Source organism: Vipera ursinii (genome assembly GCF_947247035.1).
Source record: "Vipera ursinii genome assembly, chromosome: 1".
Lineage (NCBI taxonomy): Eukaryota > Metazoa > Chordata > Lepidosauria > Squamata > Viperidae > Vipera > Vipera ursinii.
Genome location: NC_139512.1, coordinates 354,776,110 through 354,794,398, shown reverse-complemented (window position 1 = coordinate 354,794,398; position 18,289 = coordinate 354,776,110). Strand labels below are relative to the sequence as shown.

The following is an 18,289-nucleotide window of genomic DNA, read 5'->3' as shown; positions in this document are numbered from 1 at the left end:
TTTGTGGAGAAATATAAAACATTTTTGTCTCCACAAAATAGCCTGACATGGTCTCAGAATCTTGTACTTTGGGAAGATAGAAACGCAGGATAGAGAATATTTGTTTCTTTATACATTTAGAAACTTAAGGAAAGGAAGTAGAATCTATATACCCAGCAATGAAACATATAGAAAGATTGTTTTCTTGGATTTTCTAGCAATCCAAAACAGGGATGCTAGACATGGATAGATCTCCAAACGGTGCTAAATATGGGATATGTGCCATCACAAGAATGAAGAGACACGAACCCTTTCCCTGTTGATGCATGACAGATTTAATCATTTTTTAAAAAATAAAGATATAAAGAAATCTATATCAATCAGCGAATAGTTGAAACCAAACGATCAAACCATCTTGTCTGCCGAAGTTGTGGGTGCTCCAACACTGGAAGTTTTTAAGAAGAGACTGGACAACCATTTATCTGAAACGGTATAGGGTTTCCTGCCTGAGCAGGGGGGGCTGGACTAGATGACCTCCCAGGTCCTTTCCAACTCTGTTATTTTGTTATTAAACAATGTTAAGAAATGGAACTGCAGGTATGAAGGAATGAGGAGGATCCAGGAACAAAGTTAAAAAAACTCAGAACCTGTCAGGACCCACCCCAAACCACGTCTTAGGAAGACAAAATTCTTGGAGTCAAATCTATTCCAAAAAGAATCTTTACTATGACATGCTTGGTTGTAGGAAATGAGACAGGACTTAATATTATCCCACGAAGTAAACCCTTATAAAGAGTTCCTGGTTTAACCCCCCCCCCTTAACCCCATTTGGTCAGTGCCCCATCCTTTCTCTCGTATCATCCCTCTCGTGGGAAAAAGGAACTTAGGACCCTTCATGTTTATTGCTGTCTTCCGTGACAAAAGCCAGATGCTAGCCCCCCCTTTTGTTTCCCCAGTTCAAAAGGCTTCTCCTTTCCTTTGAAATGCCTAATAACGGTTCAATACACATCTATTCTCTTCTCTTCGGGAGATGGCAGAATCCATGGAATAATGTTTGAAACATTCCATTTATGAATAGGATATAAATGGATTCTGACAGAACCAATACAAAATCAACCACAGGCCAACAATCATTAAAAACACTTAAAACAATAAAAGTGTTATTGTTTATGAAACTATTTAAATTGTTAGTTAGGTCTCTTGATTGTCCTATTATGAGCTCTCTTTAAAAAGGAAGAAGGAAAGTTGGGTAGTCTAAAATTAATTTAATAAGGGATTAATTTAACTGGGAAGTCAAACTCCCATTTTAAAGCTCCTTAAAAACAGGTGATTAAGAACAAGAAAGGAACAGAATGAGAGATCCTTTGAAATGAGTGGGCTACAGAGACTGTCAACTGAGGATTTCACCAACATCAAACATTTAAAAAGGAGGGGAAAAAACCCTAAATAATGCATTCAGTCATTTTGCTGAGAGACATCATGTCTCCGTTTCTGCTGTTGTAAAGTAGGTGGTATTAATCAGCTAAATACAAATTAATTTCTCGGCTGGGAAGAAATTCTGTCAAAGGTATAATTTGCCTGCCATATACCAGTGATTGTTATCTAAGTCACAATAGGATTTTGACAGTTATAAACATAACTGTAATATGAAAATACGGATGCTGTTCCTTACTGCCCATAATATACCTGGCAAATCTGTCCCAGATATCCACATTTTCAGCATAAATTTTACTAGCCTCGCAGTGCTTGTTTAGAAACAACGCTTTTCCAATTATTAAAAAAAAAATTCATCAAATACAGGTACTCCTTGACTTACAGCAGTTCGTTTAGTGCCCATTCAAAGTTACAATGGCCCTGAAAAAAAGAGACTTACAACCATTTTTCACACTTACGACTCTTGCAGCATCCCTATGGTCATGTGATTTACATTCGGATGCTTGACAACTGACCCATATTTATGACGGTTGCAAGTGTCCTGGGGTTACGCGATCCCCTTTTGCGACCTTCTGACAAGCTACGTCAATGGGGGAAGCCAGATTCACTTAACAACTGGGTTACTAATGTAATAACTGCAGGGATTCACTTAACAACTGTGGCAAAAAGGACGTACAACGGGGCAAAATTCACTTAACAAATTTCTCACTTAGCAACATGAATTTGGGGCTCAATTGTGGTCGGAAGTCAAGGACCACCTGTATGAAGAATCTGTTTCTGAATTACATTCAAATCAACAACGCAAAAGACAGATGTATTTTAATTCTTCTGTATACTATCTAAGCCAGGGCTTTTCAACCAGTGGTACGGGTACCACCTGTGGTACATTGGCACCTGGCAGGTGGTACACGACCATTCTAGAGAAGTGGTAGCGGGGGAGGGGAATGAGCTGAACCGGTGGCAGCACCGCAGAAGCCTAAGCGAGAGACGGCTGTAGTTGCAAGGCTGTCAGGGCTCAGCGGAAGCGCCAGGATCAGTGCCAGGCCCCAGCTGGAGCTCAGCACTAATCCTGACCCTTCTGAGCCCAGAAGAAGCGCCGATCAGCTGGAATGTTGCAGCATCTCCAGGGTCTTGTGATTTACATTCAGATGCTTGGCAACTGATTCATATTTATGACGGTCACAGTGTCCCAGGGTCATGTGAAGTGACCAAAACCTGCTGTAACCACCCAGAAGATGGGGCGGGGGAATAAAAACCAAATACACCCCACACTCCACCCCACCCCCGCTGCCAATCTTCAACAGAAATGCTCACAACAATGAAAACCTCGGACAGGAGGAAGAACATCGCCGGGCGGGCAGACAGGTGTCTTGCTCGGCTGTGGCTTGGGGGGCACATTTTTCAGTGCCATTGTAACTTCGAACAGTCACTAAGCGAACTGTTGTAAGTCGAGGACTACCTGTACTTCAGCACTTTTTTCCTTTTTTTTTTTTTTTGGTCATCAAGTTTTTGACACCTTGCTAGGTGACTGGTGGTACTCTGATGTTGCCATATCCTAAAAGTGGTACAGTGGGTGAAAAGGTTGAAAAGCCCTGATCTAAGCAATGTAAAACAGAAGAACATCAGAAGTTTTAAAAGAAGGCATTAAAGCCGCCTACGTTAAAAAAAGACACAAATGCCCAGGAACGGTCTTTTCCCTTCAGTATGGCAAACCTCTCAAAAGCTCAACTTTCCTTCATAGCCTTTTCCCCAAACGTAATCTCACAGCTCGTATTATACCGATGTGCTTTTTTTTTTATTTTTTAATCCCAGCTGCAAGCCTCCTTTGAATTTGAGCTGATGGGACGACTGCCCTACATTAAATAATCTCTACACACGATATGTGATGCAGCAGTTCCAAAAACAGAAAATCCTACAGAATCCCCAGCTCCACGTGGCTTTTCAGGTGGAGAAAGGAAGAAAGGATGCTTTACATCACAACGCCATTATAAAAAGCATTTGCTCTACGTCAGGCATGTCAAACACAAGGCCCGGGGGCCAGATCCGGCCCGTGAAGTGGTTTCATGCGGCCCGCGAAGCCATCCTGGAAACAGTGAGGGAACGGCCCCCACTGCCTTGGCCCTGGCCCAGAGACCCTCCTCCTGCCAGAGACCCTCAGATCTGTCCCACTCCTGCCCAGGCCCCCATAGGCACCCTTGATACCAACGATGTAGAGCTGGCCACGCCCACCCAGTAAGCCATACGCACTGTAGCCACGCCCACCCAGTAGGCTGCGCCCACCCAGGCCACACCCACCCGTCCCCCTGAGGGCAACCGCCATGCTGATGCAGCCCTCAATGAAATTGAGTTTGACACCCCTGTTCTACGTATACCTGAGGCACCTGCTGGGGAAGATGTAGCTTCTTCTACAAGGTCTCCTTCCTCCAGTTCCATGTTGTGAGTGTATTCCACATCGTTCTCTCCGGACCTTGAGGGCAAAGGAAGGTCACAAAGTTCCTGCTAAGCTTCAGGTTTTGAGAAAACGTTCATTCCACAAATACAGTTTGAAGAATTCCGAACTGCACAGAAATTCTGAACTGCACTGACATTACAATTTCCCTACAGTAGGATAAAATCCCGAGATCGTCTGCACCTCGGGACAACTGCAACACCAAGTAGAAACGGCGACCTGCGGTAATGGAATCAACTGCACCGTTTCAGAGCTGAGTTTGTGTTAGCTATTTGGTGTAAAATGGCACAAGAACTGGTCAGGCATCTCCTGGATAACCCGGTTGGATGGGACAAACTATGTTTCCTGGTCCACGAAATGCTGCTTGCTTTTGCACAAGGAAGGACTATGGACTGTTGTAAATAACCCACCAGATACTACTGCTTGGGATGCAAATAATGAAGAGGATGCAAAGAAGATAGATGACTTTAAACGAAACAATGAGAAAGCTCTTTGCATTATTGGACTAACACTGAATGACCAGCAGCTTGTCCATATTCGTGGTGAGGAGTCCGCTGCTAGGTGTTGGGGCGTTTTACGAAGGCTTTATGTTCGTAAAACATGACAAAGTAGAGAAACCAGAGAGCTGCTTAAGGTGCTCCTAAAGTGGTGGATTTTTATATCTGAAGTCAGGTTAGTTAGATTAGATGATCCGAGATCTCCTTTTAGAATACAGATAGTTCTCGACTTATGACCACAATTGAGCCCCAAATTTCCATGGCTAAGCGAGGCAGTTAAGCGAGTTGTGTGCCCCATTTTACATGTGTTTTTTTGCCACAGCCGTTAAGCGAATCACTGCCGTTGTTAAGTGGGTCTGGTTTCCCCCATTGACTCTGCTTGGCAGAAGCCACCCGGCAGGTTAGAAAGTGATCACTGGACAGGGCAACGGTCATAAATACATTCCAGTTGCCAAGTGCCCGAATTTTGACTGTCTGACCGTGGGAATGTTACAATGTCACTTTTTTCAATGCCCTTGTAATAACGGTTGTAAGTCGAGGGCGACCTGTAAGCACTTCAACAAAAATTCAACAAAAAAAGAGAGAGAGAAACTCTCAGAGGAGACAAAAATAGTTCAACTAAAGTTTGACCCCTCAAGAGCAGGGGTCCCCAATCCCCGGGCTGTAGACCGGTACAGTCTGCGGCCTGTTAGGAACTGGGCTGTGGGAGTGAGCGAAGCTACATCTGTCCGTGCACGGGATCTAGGTAGCGTGTGAAACCATCTCCCCCTCTCCCCCCCATGTCTGTGGAAAAATTGTCTTTTCTGGAAACCGGTCCCTGGTGCCAAAAAGATTGAGGACCTCTGCTCTAGAGCCTAGGCACTCTTGGCCTCCCAGGCCATCACCCCTGCCGCCACCACTACAGGGAGTGCAGAATTATTAGGCAAATGAGTATTTTGACCACATCATCCTCTTTATGCATGTTGTCTTACTCCAAGCTGTATAGGCTCGAAAGCCTACTACCAATTAAGCATATTAGGTGATGTGCATCTCTGTAATGAGAAGGGGTGTGGTCTAATGACATCAACACCCTGTATCAGGTGTGCATAATTATTAGGCAACTTCCTTTCCTTTGGCAAAATGGGTCAAAAGAAGGACTTGACAGGCTCAGAAAAGTCAAAAATAGTGAGATATCTTGCAGAGGGATGCAGCACTCTTTAAATTGCAAAGCTTCTGAAGCATGATCATCGAACAATCAAGCGTTTCATTCAAAATAGTCAACAGGGTCGCAAGAAGCGTGTGGAGAAACCAAGGCGCAAAATAACTGCCCATGAACTGAGAAAAGTCAAGCGTGCAGCTGCCAAGATGCCACTTGCCACCAGTTTGGCCATATTTCAGAGCTGCAACATCACTGGAGTGCCCAAAAGCACAAGGTGTGCAATACTCAGAGACATGGCCAAGGTAAGAAAGGCTGAAAGACGACCACCACTGAACAAGACGCACAAGCTGAAACGTCAAGACTGGGCCAAGAAATATCTCAAGACTGATTTTTCTAAGGTTTTATGGACTGATGAAATGAGAGTGAGTCTTGATGGGCCAGATGGATGGGCCCGTGGCTGGATTGGTAAAGGGCAGAGAGCTCCAGTCCAACTCAGACGCCAGCAAGGTGGAGGTGGAGTACTGGTTTGGGCTGGTATCATCAAAGATGAGCTCGTGGGGCCTTTTCGGGTTGAGGATGGAGTCAAGCTCAACTCCCAGTCCTACTGCCAGTTTCTGGAAGACACCTTCTTCAAGCAGTGGTACAGGAAGAAGTCTGCATCCTTCAAGAAAAACATGATTTTCATGCAGGACAATGCTCCATCACACGCGTCCAAGTACTCCACAGCGTGGCTGGCAAGAAAGGGTATAAAAGAAGGAAATCTAATGACATGGCCTCCTTGTTCACCTGATCTGAACCCCATTGAGAACCTGTGGTCCATCATCAAATGTGAGATTTACAAGGAGGGAAAACAGTACACCTCTCTGAACAGTGTCTGGGAGGCTGTGGTTGCTGCTGCACGCAATGTTGATGGTGAACAGATCAAAACACTGACAGAATCCATGGATGGCAGGCTTTTGAGTGTCCTTGCAAAGAAAGGTGGCTATATTGGTCACTGATTTGTTTTTGTTATGTTTTTGAATGTCAGAAATGTATATTTGTGAATGTTGAGATGTTATATTGGTTTCACTGGTAAAAATAAATAATTGAAATGGGTATATATTTGTTTTTTGTTAGGTTGCCTAATAATTATGCACAGTAATAGTCACCTGCACACACAGATATCCCCCTAAAATAGCTATAACTAAAAACAAACTAAAAACTACTTCCAAAAATATTCAGCTTTGATATTAATGAGTTTTTTGGGTTCATTGAGAACATGGTTGTTGTTCAATAATAAAATTAATCCTCAAAAATACAACTTGCCTAATAATTCTGCACTCCCTGTAGAGGTATGACGACTTGCCTCCATTGAATTGTGGGTGCTCCAGCACTGGAGGTTTTTAAGAAAAGAGCGGATGGCCACTTATCTGAAATGGTATAGGGCAGGGGTCGGCAACCTCGGCTCTTTTATGACTCATGGACTCATGCATAGCTGACTCAGGAATTCTGGGAGTTGAAGTCCATGAGTCATAAAAGAGCCGAGGTTGCCTACCCTTGGTTTAGGGTCTCCTGCTTGAGCAGGGGGTTGGACTAGAAGACCTCCACACGTCCCTTCTAACTCTGTTATTCCGAGAGTTAAGACCAATTTTTGGAGGGAATACTCATCCATCCCTTATTTAGAAGGTCCTTTTCATCTGTTAAATCCTATGTATTTATCTGTAAAACATCTCCAGCCTTCCAATCTGATTGTCGGGTTTACAATGAAAGTACTTCCCAACGCAGCTTAAATATATGGATTAGTGGCAGTCTAATCCTACGCACAGGAAGTCTCACCGAGTTGAGTGGATGTGAAAAATCTCGGCTTTAGGCTTATATTGGAACATTAAGCCTTCCCGGTGACGTTTTTGGAACATCGTTGAAGGGCTGGGGATATTTTTCCCACCACCACCACCGCCGCCACTCGGGGATGTGAGAAGGGGATCACGTGTCAACAGATGCAGGAAAGGAAATCCCTGCCGTGACTTACATGGTCTCTTCGTCTATGTCGTTTTCCTCTGTGTTGCTGGTGGCTGTTGAGCTCACGGAGGAGCTGCTGCCGTCCAAATGGCTCGCCTCCTCTTGCCCGACGAAGTCGACGTCCAAATCCCCGTCGGAGAGTTCGTGCTGCAATTCAGAGCGGAGTTTGGAACTTGGAAGGCTTACTTTCGAGTTAACGGTGGCAAAGGGAGCAGAGCGATTCTCACAAACTGTCAGAATCCATTTGTATCCCATTCATAAATCCCTATCTGTACGTTCTAAAATCTTACATCCCTCACTGGATTCTGCCATTCCCAAGGAGTAGGAGAGAAGATGTTAATTGGCTATCCTTATCCATTTGTCGCAAGGGTGTTTATTTCAGCCTCCCTGGAGGCCGTCATTAGACCAGGGCAGACATGTCAAACACAAGGCCCGGTGGCCAGATCCGGCCCGCGAAGTGGTTTCATGCGGCCCGCGAAGCCATCCTGGAAATAGTGAGGGAATGGCCCCCACTGCCTTGGCCCTGGCCCAGAGACCCTCCTTCTGCCAGAGACCCTCAGATCTGTCCCACTCCTGCCCAGGCCCCCATAGGCACCCTTGATGCCAACGATGTAGAGCTGGCCACGCCCACCCAGTAGGCCATACGCACTGTAGCCACGCCCACCCAGTAGGCCACGCCCACCCTGGCCATACCCACCCGGCCCCCTGAGGGCAACTGCAATGCTGATGCGGCCCTCAATGAAATTGAGTTTGACACCCCTGGACCAGGAAAAGAACCTTTGAACTGAGAAGAACAAAGAAAGGGGGGGGGGGAGAGATCTGGTTTGTATCTCCAATTAGAATCTGAAAGGGAGGAAGGAAATGTCGTAAAGGCATGGAAGATCCCTCTTCCCTTGGAAGGCTTTGACACCTGAACCTTAACTGATCCGGGACTGACCAAATGGACTGAGGGGAGGGGGGTTTCACTCGGGGACACTTTAAAAGTACCAAGCTGTAACACAGTTTTCAGATCCTGTCTAGATTTCCTACTGACAATTATGTTTTAGTAAAAGTTCCTTTCCGGACAATCCTGTCTCCAAGAGTTCTTCTTTCCTAAGACGTGGATTAGGGTGGGACCTTACACAAACAGCTGATTAGAAGGAAAAGCACGACTCTAAAAAATCAGGAGCACGGGAGCTTCCATGCATACGCCTCAAACGCTCCGTTGATAAAAGCCAGAGAGATGGATTACAGCGAGTCCCTGACTTTCAACAGTTCATTTATTGACTCTTCAAAGTCACAACGGCACTGGGGAAAAAAGTTACTGTGACCCGATTTTCACTTACGTTCGTGTCAAAAGGCGTCCCCCTGGTCATGTAGTAGTAGTAGTAGTAGTACTTTACTGTCATTTCAACAATATACAGTACAGTACACAGTGAAACGAAATGACGTTTCCCCAGGACCAAGGAGCTACATCAGACAAAAACCGAGGCGCTTGGCAACTCACTCCTATTTAGGACAGTTGGAGCGTTCTGGAATCAGGTGGTCCCCATTTGTGACCTTCTGACAAGCAAAGTCAGTGGAGGAAGTGAGGTTCACTTTAACCGCGTCACTAATTTAGCAGCTGCAGCGATTGACTTAGCTGTGGCAAGAAAGGTCGTGAAGTGGGTCAAAATTCACTTAACAAATGTCTCGTTTAGCGACAGAAATGTTGGGCTCAATTACGGCTGTAAGTCGAGGACTTATCTGTATTTCCCTTGCTGATATGAGAGTCGGGGGAAGAAGAAGGAAAAGCAATGAAATGTAGCATTAGCGATCCTTTTCTCACGTCGTAAGTAATCTTTTAACAACTTTAGGTAGTCCCTCAACGTATGACCACAACTGGGACCAGGATTTCCGTTGCTAAGCGAGGTGATTGTTAAATAGTCGTGCTTAATTGTATGACCTTTCCCCCCCACCCCCACGGTTGTTAATAAGTGAATCAGCGGGGAAGCAAATCCATCTTCCTCTCTTGCAGGGGTCTTCAAACTTAGTCCTTTTATGACTTGTGGACTTCAACTCCCAGAATTCCTCAGCCAGGCACGCGTGCCTGGCTGAGGAATTCTGGGAGTTGAAGCCCACAAGTCATAAAAGGGCCAAGTTTGAAGACCCCCTGCTCTATTGACCTGGTTCATGAGCGAAGGTTGCAAATGGCGATCCTGTGACCCAAGAACGCTGCAAACCATCATTAAAATACATGCCAGTGCCCAAGCACCCCAATTTTGATCATGTGACCCAAGGGATGCTGTGATGGACCTAGCAACCGTCTTGCTTAGCAACAGAAGGGCTGGGCTGAATGGCGGACTACCTGTACTTTCCATTCGCTGAGCAGAACCACAAGGATGCAGTAAATTCACTGCAACAGGCGGCAAGAACACTTACGTTAAAATCTTCATACTGGACTTTTTCCTCCTCTTCTTCTTTTGCGTCTCTGGGGGGCGCTGTGCTGGCCACAGCCTCAAGAAGCACCTCTGAGTTGGGTCCCGATTTCTTTGGTCTCGTTTCCAGGCCATCGTCGCTTTGTGGGTGACTATCCAGAGGGGAGACGCCATGGGACTTCTGGGTCCGGGAAAGCTCAATCGCCAGCCTCTGCATTTTTTTAAACAAGTTTAAAAAAAAAAGAAGAAAAAAGACACGGAAAAGTTGTGTTGATGTGCTTTCTGAAAGCAGAGAGAACAGGACCCAACGCAAACTTATGTGCTCTAATCTGGGAGCAGAGTTCTGGTACAAGAGTTCCCTGTAAAGACTACCCTGAACAAGTTATTTTTCTAGAACTCTGGAAATGATTAAAAATGTGTTGTTGTTAGCTGCGAAGTCGTGTCTGACCCATTGCAACCCCGTGGACAATGTTCCTCCAGGCCTTCCTGTCCTCCACCATCTCCTGGAGTCCCTTTAAGCTCACGCCTCCTGCTTCAGTGACTCCATCCAGCCACCTCATTCTCTGTCGTCCCCTTCTTCTCTTGCCCTCAACCTTTCCCAGCATGAGGCTCTTCTCCAGTGAGTCCTTCCTTCTAGGTCTCCACTATATACAACAAATTGCAGCTGTCACCCAGATTCAGCTTCTGAATGAGTGAGCTTTAACAGAATAACAGAGTTGGAAGGGACCTTGGAGGTCTTCTAGTCCAACCTCCTGCTGGAGCAGGTAATCCTCAACTTACAATAGTCCGTTTAGTGACCATTCGAAATTACAATGGCACTGAAAAAATGACTTCTGCCCATTTTTCATACTTATGACTCTAGCGCAGACATGTCAAACACAAGGCCCGGGGGCCGGATCCGGCCCGCGAAGTGGTTTCGTGCGGCCCGCGAAGCCATCCTGGAAACAGTGAGGGAACGGCCCCCGCTGCCTTGGCCCTGGCCCAGAGACCCTCCTTCTGCCAGAGACCCTCAGATCTGTCCCACTCCTGCCCAGGCCCCCATAGGCACCCTTGATGCCAACGATGTAGAGCTGGCCACGCCCACTCAGTAGGCCATACGCACTCTAGCCACGCCCACCCAGTAGGCCAGACACACTCTAGCCACGCCCACCCAGTAGGCCACACCCACCCAGGCCACACCCACCCAACCCCTTGAGGGCAACCGCAGTGCTGATGCGGCCCTCAATGAAATTGAGTTTGACACCCCTGCTCCATGGTCACGTGTTCAGAGGCTAGGCAACTTGCTCAAATTTATGACGGATGCCATGTCCCGGGTTATGTGATCACCTTTCGTGATCTTCTGACGAGCAAAGTCAACAGGAAAGTTACATTCACTTCACAATGTTACTAAACTAACAACTGTGGCAAGAAAGGTTGTAAAATGGGACAAATCTCACAACTGTCTCACTCAGCCACAGAAATTTTGGGCTCAATTGTGGTTGTAAGTCAAGGACTACCTGTACCATTTCAGACAAGCGGCTGTCTAATCTCTTCTTAAAAACCTCCCGTGGTGGTAAACCCACAACCACTGGATGAAAGCTGTTCCACTGGTTAATGTTCTAATTCCAATTTTCCTGTTCGATTGCTGTCCTAATTTTTCCAACAGCTGACCCATTAAAAATAGAGCATTTAAACTGGAAGATCTACTGGCTATCATCAGAATTTCCATGATGGGTATTCAATGAGATATGTGTAATGCTTGAGATCTGAAGTTTAAAAGGCGCATACACAAATTCTGCTGTCTCTTTATGACCCCGTAATCCCTTAATTCAGACATGTCAAACACAAGGCCCGGGGGCCGGATCCGGCCCGCAAAGTGGTTTTATGTGGCCCGCGAAGCCATCCTGGAAACAGTGAGGGAACGGCCCCCACTGCCTTGGCCCTGGCCCAGAGACCCTCCTCCTGCCAGAGACCCTCAGATCTGTCCCACTCCTGCCCAGGCCCCCATAGGCACCCTTGATGCCAACGATGTAGAGCTGGCCACGCCCACCCATTAGGCCATACGCACTTTAGCCACGCCCACCCAGTAGGCCACGCCCACCCTGGCCATACCCACCCGGTCCCTTGAGGGCAACCGCAATGCTGATGCGGCCCTCAATGAAATTAAGTTTGACACCCCTGCCTTAATTCATGGCAGAGTCGGTGTGACTGGAGCTGAGCAGTTACTGGCCAGATGCACTTCCTGATGCCTACATGGAGTTATATTTTTTTCTTTACGCCCTAGGACAGAAACATCTGCCACTACTCAGGATTGAACTCTCAACCTTCCGAGTGGAAGGTGAGGGGCTTCACCACTAGGCCACAACGCGGCTCAACAGTTCTGCTGTCTCCTGCTTAAAAAGTTGCACTTTTTCTTTGGGCTCACCTCAAAGCTTGCAATTCCAAAAAAAAGTACATGCCTGAATTAAGGGGGCACCAAAAGCATGCTCAGGCCTACTCTAAAATACTTTGTCACCCCGTGGTGTATGCCAGACTTTAACAACCTGGTACCTTCTAAATAGGTAAAGGTAAAGGTTCACACACACATGCGTGCTAGTCGTTTCCGACTCTAGGGGCCGGTGCTCATCTCCGTTTCAAAGCCAAAGAGCCAGCGCTTGTCCGAGGACGTCTCCGTGGTCATGTGGCTGGCATGACTAGATGCCAAAGGCGCACGGAACACTGTTACCTTCCCACCGTAGTGGTCCCTATTTTTCTACCTGCATTTTTACGTGCTTTCGAACTGCTAGGTTGGCAGAAGTTGGGACGAGTAACAAGCGCTCACTCTGCTACGCGGCACTCGGGATAATAAGGAAATAAATGCAAGTGAAAACAGTATCCATTTTGCTTGGGAATTATGGCAAAATATATCCAGGTGGGAAACCTGTGGTGACAATATTAAGCAAGGTCCGTCAGTTTTTTTATACACGTAATCTTCAACTTATGATCACAATTGGCACCACAATTTCCATTGCTAATAGCAATAGCACTTAAGACTTATATACCGCTTTATAGTGCTTTAGAGCCTTCTCTAAGCAGTTTACAGAATCACCATATAACCCCCAACAACCTGGGTCCTCACTTTACCGACCTTGGAAGGACGGAAGACCAAGTCAACCTTGAGCCGGTGAGAATCGAACCGCCAAACTGCAGGCAGCCGGCAGAAGTAGCCTGCAGTACTGCCTTCTAACCACTGTGACACCACGGCTCAGCAGAGGCAGTTGCCAAACGAGTCGCATCCATTTTTACGATCTTTTTTTCCGGCCACAGTTGTTAAGCGAATCACTGTGGTTAAGTGAAATAGGTGGTCGTTAAGCGAATCTGGCTTCCCCCCCCATTGACTTTGCTGTCAGAATCCCCGGGAAGGTTGCCAACGGTGATCACATGAACCCCCCCCGAATGCTGCAACTGTCAATCGCAGGTCGCCAAGCACTTGAATGTTGATCATGTGACTGTGGGGGGACGCTGCCACGGTCGTACAAGTGAAGACTGGCTGTTAAGTCAATATTTCAGTGCCATCGTAATTTCAAAAGGTCCCTAAACAAATGGTTGTAAGTTGAGGACTGCCTAGATATCTTAGCTTGAACCTTTTCGCACAATGAATTCAAAAAAAGGAAGATGTCAGTTAGTAAGTTCTTGGGAAGCCAACAAAACAAAGAAAAGGAAAATAAGCATGGCTTTAATTCTCTCTGCTGATTAGTATTTTAATGTTTTAAACATTAAACATTTTTATGTTTTATGGCTTTAATAGGATTTACACGTCGATTTAGCTTTTGATTGGGAGCCATCCAGAGTTGGTTTAGAACAGGGGTGTCAAACTCAATTTCACTGAGGGCCACTTCAGCATTGCGGTTGCCCTCAGGGGGCCGGGTGGGCGTGGCCTGGGTGGGCGTGGCCTACTGGGTGGGCGTGGCTAGAGTGTGTATGGCCTACTGGGTGGGCGTGGCCAGCTCTACATTGTTCGCATCAAGGGTGCCTATGGGGGCCTGGGCAGGAGTGGGACAGATCTGAGGGTCTCTGGCAGAAGGAGGGTCTCTGGGCCAGGGCCAAGGCAATGGGGGCCGTTCCCTCACTGTTTCCAGGATGGCTTCGCGGGCTACATGAAACCACTTCGCGGGCCGGATCTGGCCCCCGGGCCTTGTGTTTGACATGTCTGCTCCAGAAGATAGGCTTAAGATACAGGAGGATCTGGACAGACTCGAACATTGGGTGCTATCTAACAAAATGAAATTCAATGGTGAAAAAGTAAGGTTCTACATTTAGGCAAGAAAAATCAAATGCACAGGTATAGTATAGGTGGCTTCGCGGGCCACATGAAACCACTTCGCAGGCTGGCTCCGGCTCCCGGACCTTGTGTTTGACATGTCTGGTTTAAGTGGGCCGCTATGCAAATGTTTTAACTATACAAATATTTTACATATTCATAAATATATAAATAGGTATACAGTATATCGAGCACATATAAAATATAAATGCAAAAATAATTATATAATTATATATTAATTATATTACACTACATTATATTAAATATAATAAATATTTATATGATATAATAATATAATATATAAAATGTATACACACACACACACAATTTATATAAAAATATATGAATGGCCATATAAATTTTTTTTAAAAAAGAAAATTCTAAATAAATAAATACATAAATTCTATGTGCAGTAGCACTGCTTACCTCTTTCAGATTATTTATTTGCTGGACGTAGCTTGTTTGAGCCGCTTCTAGCTGAGAAATGTACCAATACTGATCCCGACATTTTTGGAAGAATGTAGGTGAACGCACCTGGAACCTTTAGGAGAAGCATGACAAGAGTTTCACTAAGCTCCCTCAAGAAAATGCAAGTCATTTCAGCAGCTGGATTCTCTCCAAGCTCCTCCAGGGTGTATACCTTACCCCAGTCCAAACAGGACGGCGTTATTAGAAGGGTTGTGTTATCCTACACTATATCATTTACTCCAAGGGATTAAGGCTTTAAACTGCATTCAGTTAATTAAACTGGCTAATACTAAAATGTCACCCTTTGTTTGATGCCTGTTTATTTGGCTTCTCAAGTGGGATTGGGAAAAATTGTATTTCCTTTTAAGAATAAATGCTAGCTGTTATTTGTGAAGCTGCAATAATCCCAATAAGAAATCTGTGAAGAGATTTAAGTAATTATCTAATTTTGCTTAGGGTCCACCAACTACAATTAGTCGTTGGCATTTATTTTAACATTTATATGTCATTCTTAAAAAACAGATTTTCCCAGGATGGCTTATAATGAATTAAAAATGCCCAAAGTTCTAAAACAACCAAAGTATACGTTGAAACACTATAATTAAAATATGTAACAGGGAAACAATAAAAAGGAGCAATAAAAGATTAAAATGCCCAAAAGGAAAAAAAAAGTATCTGGCACAGAAAAGATACTAAAGACTGTCTCAAACAGCCACACTATTGACAATATTCCAGAGAAGGGCTACCAATGAAAAGATCCCCTCTTATTTTTGAACACTATACAATGTACTTTCACAAGAAAAACATTTAAGAGCCCCTAATGTAGCATAAAGAAGTTTCCTATCCTATTGCCATGAAGCCCAACTACGATGCCCTTTCATCTTTCTTACCGTAATATGACTGTGTCGTTCTGCCTGTTCAAATAGCCTTCATTGGCAAGCAGATCCAGTCGAAAAAACCTGTTGTAACCCCAGCATTCCCCAACTTCAAAATCAGATGCAAATTCTCTGATGATGTTTTTTGCAGGATCATTAGTAGATTGGTGGACCATCTCAACACGGTATTCATATCTGGAAGGGAAGGGGAGGGAAGGGGAGGGAAGGGAAGGGAAGGGAAGGAAGGAAGGAAGGAAGGAAGGAAGGAAGAAAGGAAGGGAGGGAGGGAGGGAGGGAGGGAGGGAGGGAGGACACAGTAAGTATTTTAATCTTCACACATTATACCTGTGCATTCCCATATGGTCTTCCCAGTTGTAATGTATGGCAGTGAAAGTTGGACCATAAGAAAGGCTGAGCGCCAAAGAATGGAGGCCTTTGAACTCTGGTGCTGGAGAAGACTCCTGCGAGTCCCTTGGACTGCCAGGCGATCAAACCGGTCGGTCCTGGAGGAGATCAACCCTGACTGCTCTTTAGAAGGCCAGATCCTGAAGTGGAAACTCAAATCCTTTGGCCACCTAATGAGAAGGAAGGACTCACTGGAGAAGAGCCTAATGCTGGGAAAGGTGGAGGGCAAGAGAAGAAGGGGACGACAGAGAATGAGGAGGCTGGATGGAGTCACTGAATCAGGAGGCGTGAGTTTAGATGGACTCCAGAAGATGGTAGAGGACAGGAAGGCCTGGAGGAACGTTGTCCATGGGGTCGCAATGGGTTGGACATGACTTTGCAACTAACAACAACGTATCGTCTCCAGGGAAATCAATTTGGGTATGTATAACAAGATTTAGTAAGGAAAATAAGAAGAAAATAATACCGAATGGTGCCGAAGAACTGAATTACACAGGTGGAAATTTAATCCAGAGGTAGTACGTGCTGCTTCTCCGAGGACATGTTGTTGCGACAAAACATTCTGCCTATGTAGATCAAACTAGTACCTGGTCTTGATGGCTGTCAGAAGGTTATTAAAAAACTGAACTCTGCAAAACAGCATTCCAGAGATACTTACCTAGTCCAACATTTTTTTTGTTTCCTATTTATGTTATTTTTGCCATTATGCTAGATATTGCTAGTTTTTTTAACTAGGCTTATATTTTTTTATTTCAATTAAACTGCAAATGTTTTAAATGTTTGCACATTTTGTACAAGAGTTGCAAGTTCATTCATTCATTCATTCATTCATTCATTCATTCATTCAATTTATTTATTTATTTATTTATGGGATTTATATCCTGCCCTATCTCCCGAAAAAAAAAAGTTCATAATGGGATAAAATATAGAAAAGAATATTTGCAGGTCAGAAGAACACCAAGGACCCTACAGTATATAGTAAGCAGAAACTAACTGGTTAATGAAGTTAGTTAAATGTAACCTCAAATATTTTAAAAAGATATCAGAAGCCATATTTTTTACACTTACGAGACAGGAGAGCTTGTCTTACATGCAGTAGTTTGTACAAAATACTGGGGGGGGGGGAAGATTAGTCAAAAGTCAAGGATATGAGAAAGTTCAAGGCTGCAAAACACACATTTTCCAAAATTTTAGGTAACGATTGATGGAGACCCTCTTCATCAAAAGAATGCAGTGAATAAAAATCAGTGGATTTGTTTTCACTGGACTCATGCAAAATAACCCAATGTCCCACTTCACCTAGAAAATTTACAAGATATTGGTATACATTAATGTTTTCAAGGATGCATATCCCAAATTTAATGTTTTATGGACCATTTAAAAGATATACAAGACCTCTGATTAGAAAAATACATTAAAGGTACTACTGTGGTGCAAAGCAGAGCAAAAAAAAGAGAAAAATGAATGAAAAATAAAACATGCAGGTTTGGTTCTGGCCATCCCACGCAAGACTGTGCATGAAATGCCAAGGGCACTGCAGATGGTGTGGTGCCTTGGCATTAAAATGCCACCAAATGGTTTAAAATGAGAAGAGACAAATAAGTACATAAAAAGGTAAAGGTTCCCCTGCACATGCGTGCTAGTCGTTTCCGACTCTAGGGGCCGGTGCTCATCTCCGTTTCAAAGCCGAAGAGCCAGCGCTTGTCCGAGGACGTCTCCGTGGTCATGTGGCCGGCATGACTAGACGCCAAAGGCGCACGGAACGCCGTTACCTTCCCACCGTAGTGGTCCCTATTTTTCTACTTGCATTTTTATGTGCTTTCGAACTGCTAGGTTGGCAGAAGCTGGGACGAGTAACAGGCGCTCACTCTGTTACGCGACACTCGGGATTCGACCCGCCAAACTGCCGACCTTCTGATTGACAAGCTCAGTGTCCTAACCCACTGAGCCACCGCGTCCCTTAATAAGTACATAACCAACCTTAGAAACTTATCTGAAAGACTTAAAAGTATTCACTGACAGTTGTACCCTATCCTGAAAAATTGAAGCAATCAGGATAAAAACTAAATTTCACAAAAATAAAGCTAAGGACCAGGATTTTGGTTTAGACTTATGGAAAGATGCATTCAGGTCCAATGCATGATTTTATTTTAGATGTTATGACCATTTTAGGAGAAAAAAAATCCTCTTTTATGCATGGAAGCCAGACAAATTTCTCAGCTGGACTTCTGTTCCCTGCCAAAGTTAAGATATCTCTCTACCTCAAGTTCAGCACAATATCCTGCTTGGTAAAAGCAAACTACACTATTTACACAACACGCACCGCTTTCCCTTTAAACTGGCAGCGATTAACAGTCACACAGTTTCAGAA

General features: G+C 44.8%; 1 protein-coding gene across 8 annotated transcripts in view; it reads right to left on the bottom strand.

Moving 5' to 3' along the window:
- The window catches only part of TRIM37 (tripartite motif containing 37), a 63,946-nt gene that overhangs the window by 19,028 nt on the left and 26,629 nt on the right, over nt 1–18,289 (bottom strand). For 6 of the 8 annotated variants that reach the window (XR_014494460.1, XM_083379690.1, XM_083379691.1 and 3 more), the window contains 5 exons: nt 15,529–15,708; nt 14,597–14,711; nt 9,896–10,102; nt 7,506–7,642; nt 3,786–3,880 (listed from right to left, as the gene is read on the bottom strand). Coding sequence is in view for 7 of the 8 variants with exons in the window: in XM_083379690.1 (XP_083235816.1) it covers nt 3,786–3,880; nt 7,506–7,642; nt 9,896–10,102; nt 14,597–14,711; nt 15,529–15,708 (734 nt within the window). In the remaining variant the exon portion in view is untranslated. The remainder of the gene's footprint in view (nt 1–3,785; nt 3,881–7,505; nt 7,643–9,895; nt 10,103–14,596; nt 14,712–15,528; nt 15,709–18,289) is intronic. The other 2 variants (XM_083379692.1, XM_083379694.1) reach the window with 1 other exon arrangement.